The sequence below is a fragment of the Microcebus murinus genome, chromosome X (assembly GCF_040939455.1).
Source record: "Microcebus murinus isolate Inina chromosome X, M.murinus_Inina_mat1.0, whole genome shotgun sequence".
Classification (NCBI taxonomy): Eukaryota; Metazoa; Chordata; class Mammalia; order Primates; family Cheirogaleidae; genus Microcebus; species Microcebus murinus.
In genome coordinates this window covers 97,041,647-97,050,555 of record NC_134136.1, presented here as the reverse complement: position 1 = coordinate 97,050,555, position 8,909 = coordinate 97,041,647, and the positions used below count along the sequence as shown (strand labels likewise).

At 41.2% G+C, this 8,909-nt stretch overlaps 1 protein-coding gene across 1 annotated transcript in view; it reads right to left on the bottom strand.

The window, feature by feature from the left end:
• Positions 1-2,169: 2,169 nt before the first annotated feature.
• Positions 2,170-8,909, bottom strand: part of SMS (spermine synthase) — a 52,631-nt gene continuing 45,891 nt past the window's right edge. The window contains exons 8-10 of the mRNA XM_012784619.3: positions 8,730-8,844; positions 7,860-7,939; positions 2,170-2,785 (exon numbers count right to left, since the gene is read on the bottom strand). Of these exons, the coding sequence (XP_012640073.2) occupies positions 2,585-2,785; positions 7,860-7,939; positions 8,730-8,844 (396 nt within the window). The 3' untranslated portion in view covers positions 2,170-2,584. The remainder of the gene's footprint in view (positions 2,786-7,859; positions 7,940-8,729; positions 8,845-8,909) is intronic.

The window sequence follows — 8,909 nt, the reverse complement described above, 5'->3', positions numbered from 1 at the left end:
AAAAATAACACCCTAGCTCATCAAAATATACATTTCCCATTTGCTTTTTTTAAATTAAAAATAATTATTAAAGAAAACTTTAAGGAATTCACAATCAATTGCCTGACTCGTTTCGATGTCATGTACAGCATATGGAGGTCAGGAAGGTTATCTGCAGCACATGATTGGGGATATTCATCTTCAAGGCTTAGCTTTCTTCCACACAGTGTAAAATACCCACCTGGACAGGGAGTCAAGGAATAAGACCAGGTCATTCAAAGAACAGGCATCACTTAAAATTCATTTGCTGGCCAAGAAACTGGAAGATGTATGAAAAGCTTCATGGCTTAGCATTGTGGGAATAAGGATAAGGCCACTTTACAGCCAGGGACATCCACCACTTGGGGATGGCTTAAGGTGAGGACTGAGTTGACAAAAGGCGAAAGGAACGCAAATATTCAATCAGGTAACACTACTGGCTTCCAGGGTCTCATAAAAGTTTTAAGGAATTATGAGAAGGAAAGAAAAGAGGGAGGGAAAGATTGGGCGGGAAGAAGAGAGAGGAAGTGTAGGGAGGACAGAAAGAACAGAGAAAAAAAGTAGAAGGAAGAAAGGAGGGGGAAGAACTAGAGGACGGAAGTCTTTTCCCCAAATGTCATCAACTGATTTCTCTCAAATCTCTAAACATGAACACAGACCTGACTATAAAAAAAAATCTCCCAATGGGAACCGTAAACAAAGGTGCATGGTCATGGGGTGGGGGATGGGGCGGGCTGTCAAACCTCTCCACAGGCCATGGAGGGACACGGCCACGCAGCAAGTACAGGACACCCCTCCTCACACAGAGGACCTAGGGGGTTCCTCTTGCCACTGTCTGTGCTGTCCCAGCCTGCCCAGGCTGGTGGGACCCGGCTGCAGGCTGGCAGCAGTCGCAGGATCTCCCATTTTTTTTTTTTTGAGACAGAGTCTCACTCTGTTGCCTGGGCTAGAGTGCCATGGCATCAGCCTAGCTCACAGCAACCTCAAACTCCTGGGCTCAAGCAATCCTCCTGCCTCAGCCTCCCGAGTAGCTGGGACTACAGGCATGCGCCACCATGCCCGGCTAATTTTTTCTATATATATTAGTTGGCCAATTAATTTCTTTCTATTTTTAGTAGAGTCGGGTCTCGCTCTTGCTCAGGCTGGTTTCAAACTCCTGACCTTGAGCGATCTGCCTGCCTCGGCCTCCCAGAGTGCTAGGATTACAGGCGTGAGCCACCTCGCCCGGCCTATCCCTTGACAGAAATAAAAAACTGCTGTCACGGGAACCTGGACTCGGCCACCACAGATGAGGAAGCTGTCATTCTGCAGACTACAGTCCACATTTTAGAAGAAGGAAATGCAGTGCAAATTTCCAGCGACAATGCTGTCATTTTGGTTCTTCTCCACGTTTTCTTATTTCTCTGGGCTAACTTTACTAAGTGAGACGTTTTCTTATTTCTCTGGGCTAACTTTACTAAGTGAGACTAATGGAGAGCCCCGACATTACCTGTGCCGTCCCCAGCATTATTCTGGTTCTCAATGTCTACTGCAAATAGGCACCAAGTGTAGAAACTAATATTAAAGTCAGATAACTTTAATAATATAAGAGCGGGATAGGCCGGGCATGGTGGCTCACACCTGTAATCCTACTACTCTGGGAGGCCGAGGCGGGAGGATCGCTCAAGGTCAGGAGTTCAAAACCAGCCTGAGCAAGAGCGAGACCCTGTCTCTAGTATAAATAGAAATAAATTAATTGGACAACTAATATATATACAAAAAATTAGCCGGGCATAGTGGCGCATGCCTGAAGTCCCCAGCTACTCAGGAGGCTGAGGCAGTAGGACTGCCTGAGCCTAGGAGTTTGAGGTTGCTGTGAGCTAGGCTGATGCCACGGCACTCACTCTAGCCTGGGCAACAAAGTAAGACTCTGCGCCCCCCCTCCAAAAAAAGAAATTAATTGGCCAACTAAAAATGTATAGAAAAAAAAGTAGCCAGGCATGGTGGCACTTGCCTGTAGTACCAGCTACTCGGGAGGCTGAGGCAGGAAGATCGCTTGAGCCCAGGAGTTTGAGGTTGCTGTGAATTAGGCTGATGCCACGGCACTCTAGCCTGGGCAACAGAGTGAGACTCTGTTTAAAAAAAAAAAAAAAAAAAAGCGCAGGATGACTGTCTTCATACAGACTTTTACCTGCCACAAGTGTGGCAATGTTTTAGACTAGGGCTTCTCAAGCTTTTCAGGTGCACAAAAATCCCCTGGAGGGCTGGTAAAACAAGTCCCTGGGCCCCACTTCCAGCATCTGACTGGGCAGCAGGTCAGGATGGGGCTTGAGAATTTGAATGTCTAACTAGCTCTTCCCAGGTGATGCTGCAAGTTTGAGAATTCCTTTGAGAACCAGTGCTTTTGGACCAGTGCTGCTTGTTAAAAGCATCTAGGAACTTGTGGCAAGTCATCTCCCAGAGTTTCTGAGGGTGGGACTTGGGAATCTGTTTTGTTTTGTTTTGTTTTAAAGCTCCTGGGGGAATTCCAATATGCAGCCAAGTTTGAGAACCCAGGCTTTATATATTCCAGAGCTAATTCCATTCATTACTGTGATTTAAAAATGTTAAATTGGCATAGGATTGACTTGGGTGCTCTGATCTGGCAACACAACGTCACGGTCAAAGGATATAATTCCAAGTATGAAGGGACACAAACGATCTCCTTCGAGAATTCCACAGGACAATACAGGCGCCCGAGCTGTTCTTCATAGAGCGACAGGGCTTCTGTCAGATTGACACAGTTCCCCTAAATCAAAGGGAGAAACACAAACAATAAGATTGAGTCCTACCGAGCACCCTGCTCATCTCGTTTGAAGGTCTCCAATAAAGGAGAGCAAGTCTAGCTTTAGATAAAAGTTCATCTTTGAAAAATAAGGCTTCTGTACTTTTACAAATTGCATTGAATTCTATTTATAGACTCATGCGTTCATTATCCTTCTACCTCATTTACCAAGCCATTTCAAATTATTAGAGTATGAAGCAATAAAAAGCAGTGAGACCAATTTCTCATTAGTGACACATCATTGTATCGACACCATGCAATTTAGCAAAGATTCATACACACAACCCGTTCAAAGTAAATTTTCTCAATAATGGTCATGTCACCATTGTGTTGAAAATTAAGTAGCAAAAATAGAGTGTTCTCGATTTCCAGAATGTTTTTAAACTACAAGTCTCCCAAGAGTGTAAAACATTGACAGAGAACAACATTCACCCCTCATGCGTTCCCCAAAATCTGTGATCTTAAGGCATAAAAGAACAAACGTTTCTTCAGGATATATATGCCAACGATCCCCCAGTTGCACCCCTGATCAAAAACTTTCTCTCAGTTTCATCATTCTAACTTTTCTCCCTCTCTGGTCACCACTTTTTTCAGGATCCCCAGCAGCTAGGGGTGGTCAATGAGATAGAGTGGCAGTCTGCTGGGGGCTGCTGGGAAAGCTTTTGATTCTGAACAAGCAAAGATACAGCAGCCCACTCCTTCAACTTTCTTCCAGCCTATAACCTGAATGTGGTATCTGGAGCCACGGCAGCCATTCTGTGACCACAAGGGAAAAATGGTGATGAGAATTAGAGATGTCATGCAAGATATAGCAGAGCTGGGCAGTGGCTACAGTATTTGCCCAGCTTTAGCTTCTCTATCTTTAATATGTATATGAATCAAAGGAAATCTTATTAAAATGCAGATTTTTGAATTAGTACGTCTGGGGTAGGATTTATCATCATTTCAGCACAATTTGTCCCCAAGTGCTTTTCATTATGGATTTACAAAACAAGATGGATGTTTAATACCACCTATTTATTTCCCTTTAACCTCTGAAGGTCTTAACATTCACAAGACTACTAAATCTATGTGCAGATTCCATTTCTTCTTACGAACTTTACTATTAATGTACTTCAAAATAGCCATGTACCACGTAAGACCAAATTATTTACAAATAAAGGCAGTATGGCATTTCAAAACCAACCAGCCAACTAGTCACGGGCAAGAGGTTAGAACTATTCTGAGAGCTGGCCTTGGTGGTTTTAACTTAGCACATTTGCTTAGCATGACGTCGTCCTTCAGTGCCAGCCTGTTTAGTAACCCATCATCTAGGGTCCTGCAGTGGGATATGGCCACAGTGCCCTTCACCAGCATATAATTTGGTTTCAACATCAAGTTCACCATGAGAGCATATAAACACCACACGTGTAATTTAAAGTTCACAAATAGAAAACACTGCCTATAGTTATTTTTACAACACATACCACTGGGGAAGGTATAGAATAGAAATGCCACCAAGGTGCAGTGTAAATGGCTTTCCTTGCCATCTTAAAATTGACAATTCTCTCTCTCTTTATAGAGGGTATATGGGAGGACTTCCTTACAGAGAGTGTGGTAAGGAAATAGGAAAGTTTCAATTTGTTTTTTCCCAACATTGTCAAGAAGCAGTTTTAAAAAAGAAAAAAAAATACCACAAATAGAGACCTACCCAAAAAAAGTAACATGATACATTTCACTTCCCTATTTAAATGAAATGCCTGTTTGTTTGTTTTAAGAAAGACACATGGGAGATGAACAAAAATCTAACAGCAAAGAATTAAGCACCTATTAAGGATGAGAGGAAAAGGTGGGACAAGGGTTGCGGGGGCACACCTAGGAGTTAAAACCCAATTCAGCAGTTTTAGTTCCAGAAAGTTCTCTCTGCCCCACATTAGGTGTGGGTATCTGACACTTCCTTTTATTTTATGAATTCTGTATCATTTACATCTTTTATACTTAAGTTAGTTAGCAATATATTATTTGTGTAATGTAAAAAAATAACAGGTACAGAAGAATACATCCTTAACAACATTTTTTTTAAATCAAGTTCCAAAAAACCAAGCCAAACTAAGTAATGTAATGATTTAGGAAATCACATAAACATGAACCATCTATAAAAAAAGCATAGGAATAGAAAGAATGACATTAAGAATAGGTTACTTCTAGGCCGGGTGCGGTGGCTCACGCCTGTAATCCTAGTACTCTGGGAGGCAGAGGCAGTCAGATTGCTCAAGGTCAGGAGTTCAAAACCAGCCTGAGCAAGAGCGAGACCCTGTCTCTACTATAAATAGAAAGAAATTAATTGGCCAACTAATATATATAGAAAAAATTAGCCGGGCATGGTGGTGCATGCCTGTAGTCCCAGCTACTAAGGAGGCTGAGGCAGGAGGACTGCTTGGGCCCAGGAGTTTGAAGTTGCTATGAGCTAGGCTGACGCCATGGTACTGTAGCCAGGGCAACAGAGTGAGACTTTGTCTCAAAGAAAGAAAAAAAAAAAAAAAAGAATAGGTTACTTCTAGAAGGCAGGCAGGAATAAGGGAGGACTACAGACGCATGAAAGATACCGATTATATCCAGTTTTCAAACTGGGTGGAGGGCTGGGGACTGCTAGTATTCTGCATCATAACTTAACCTGTATAAAATAACCTACAGTTTTTTTAAATGATGGGTGGGGAAAAGAAGGGAGGTGAAGGTCAAGTCCCAGGAACTGCCTCCTAGTTCCATGAAAACACTTCCTCCCCAGTTGCAATTCCACTGGCCCACCTCAATCCCCCTGTGCTCCATGACGCTTTCCCCAGCTTCATGGCATGCTGACAAAGTTGCCTTCAAGCAGCCCAGATGACACCACTGACATCATGACCTCACCACTGTGATGCAAGCAGTTTTCGGCGGGAGCATTTAGCTTTTATAAATCACCACCACACACTTTCATCCCATCCTTAACCTGACTCCAGTTCTCAGCTACACACTCAGGCAAGGCGGGGTGGGGATGGCAGCGGCAATCAGGGGCCATCTCCTAAGCATGTCACTTGGCAGTTAAAAAAAAATTACACTGTGGCAACTCCATCAACACATCCCGAGTCAAACCACCCTGCTTCCTGACTCGAATACTGCTTCTTGAAAGCCTATACTCCCCCCCTCCCCTTAGTTCATATGCATTTCGCCATGTGACACATTCAACCACCAAATGGCCTGCATGACACCCAGGTGTGTTATGAGATCACTTTGTGGTTCCCACTGTAATGAACGTGGGAATGAAAAACATGTCATGATATGTTTTTTGGACAATTCTTGGAAACCAGCATAGCCCTGGGCATATAATCCTTGTGATTTTTGGTAAAAGTCAGTTAGCAAGGCAAGTTATCAAAGCCTAGGTCGTTGATATTTATGAATGGGCTATGGTGATAGTCTAAGCAAGCATCTCTATTTGTCTTCCATATTAAGATTAAAGTTCCCCATAGGAGCCTACTAGGCAAATACTCAGGACAAAAGAGGACAGTCACACTTTCTAACTCTACGTGTTGTCTACTAACATACAGACTGGTTTTGCAGTGGATCCGTATTTTTTTCAATCTCTTTTGGTTAAAGATCCCAGAGCCTCACATTCTTCCTTGACTTAACTTGCATGAGATTTCCTTCCACATATTTGCAGAAACATAAAAAATTCTATAGGTGTGCTCTGCTTCACAAAATACCCACTCATGAAAAAAGTCCAACATGCTTCTTTACAGTAAGCAGCCTTCATTAAGCAAGTTTCACTGTAGATTTCCTATAAAACAGGGGTCAGCAACCTTTCTCCGTAAAGGGCCAGACAAAATATTTTAGGCTTTGCAGATCACACAGCATTCAACTACAACTATTCAACACTGCTGTAATAGCACAAAAGCGGCCGCAGACACTATGTAATGAATGGGCATGCCTGTGTGCAAAAAAATACTTCACAAAAACAAGCAGAAAGCTGGATTTGGTCCATAGTTTGCAGATACCTGCTTTAAATAGTAAGGTCTAGAATGTGTTAAAAAAAAAAATCATTTCTAAATATCAAGGGAAAAAAATCCATTCGTAGATAGTTGTTTGCTCTCCTTGAAGCTTCCCAACACTTTCAGCAAGTGCAAAGTCCAAGATTAATCTCCACTTGCCTGCAGGTCTCACAGGCAGAGGGAAGAGGAAGAAAACACGATAGGCTAGAACCTGAGTCAAGATGTCTTAGAGTCGCTAAGTTGTTTTCAGCAATATTAATCTAAGAATCCACAAAATGTCCAGGATAGTGTTGTGCCTATAAATGCCTCCTGGGGAGAATAAAGTTAATACCTCTACCTGTACCTGACATTTAAATATAGTATACTCATTCTTTATTTAAAAAAAAAAAAAGTAGAGGGAATTCTCCTGCAAACTCAGAATTCAGAGACCAGACTGCAATACTACCTATGTTAAGTGCTTATCTTTTGTTTATTCATCAACGAATTTCTGTACCAAATAAAGAGATCAGATTATCAATTAGCTGCCTTTGCAACCATTTACGGAATTTTTTTGAGGATTTTAATAGGTTTTATATATATTTTTTATATATCAAGAAATACAATCTATAAACTTTCTTTTAAAATGAAGAATCGCCTAAAAAATGAGAAAAACAGCACAATCTGCTTCCATCTGGTGGCAGGAGTTCATACTACAACCAGAGCAAAACGCATGTTGAGAAATGTGCTTTGCAATTAAAGAGTCTCCTAGAGGAAGAGGGGAGGAAAAAGAAAAATCAGTCTGTGTCTCCATCTGGTGGCAGTAGCTCACACTACAGCCAAAGACCAAGATTGATAAATCAGGATAAATCTTACATCCTGCTAATAGGACACAAGAACTCATTAATGCCCGACAGATGACAGGTCAATTACTTACTGCTTGAAAGAACATAATCCAATGATGCTGTTCCACTCTTAAAATTTCGAGAATATGCATTCAAATTTCAAAATATACAATTCTTACTAAGAGTTCTGGGGGGAAAGCCACTTCAGTAGCTTACCTGTGTGAAATATTTCCCATCCTGCTTCAATACTTTCATGGAGAGGTCAAGAATCAGTCTGAGAAACTCCCATGTGGAATCTGGACGTTTAAAAAAAATGAAGTTTTATAAATAGGGGTTTCTGTGCATTAACAACATCTAAAGTCAAATATTCACTCTCAAACTCAATACCAAAGAAAAAGGAGCAAGCCACAAACTTAAAGACCCAATATTCAAGAGCTCATTCATCAGTGATAACATATGGTTATATGGCCAGTGCATGCACGCACGCACACACACACACACCACAAAAAGCAAGGTCAAAATCAAATGTGCATCTACTTAGCCCTGCTCTCACAAAACCAATAAAGTTTTGACACAAAGGCAGTGGTTGAAATCTGAAAGAAAACTGCTTTAAGTAAGAAAGCAAGCAGCAACATCAAGAGAAACAATAAGAGTCAAACTCAAAAAAGGTCTGCAAACTCAGCTCAGCAGAAGTCAAGTTTATAGAAAAAACATTAACCAGCAGTGATCTGAGAAGGGGAATTATCTCTTATTTAAGCAAAGGTCATCAGTTTACCCCGATACTGGTTAAAAAAAATCACATAATTTAAATAAATCAAACAATTTAATGTCTTGATGTGATGAGTCGTTTTAAACTTTTGTTTCTAATGACTGAGTTAATTCTAAACTCATTTAGTGGCAGAACAGGAATTAAAGCCAAGTCCAAATCCCAGTCATCTTTCTACCATGGGCCTCAATTTAACTCCCTTTAAAAAAAAATTTAAAAAATGAGAGAACTGATTTCTAAAATCCTTTTACCATTGCATGGTGCCAAGAGAAATATTTCCATGAAAAACATCTTGGTTAAAAAAACAAAACACAATCTACCTTCTTCTGGAGACGTGGAGATTGGAACAGCCGTCAAATCATTAATCACATAATCAAACTCTCTCCCTTCTTTGGCGTACCTCTTCAGTACTGGAATACAGTCTTCTATTAGAACCTTCCAGAGAGAATAGGAATGAATCAATGAGCCAACACATGGATGTAGTTAAACAACACTAGTAG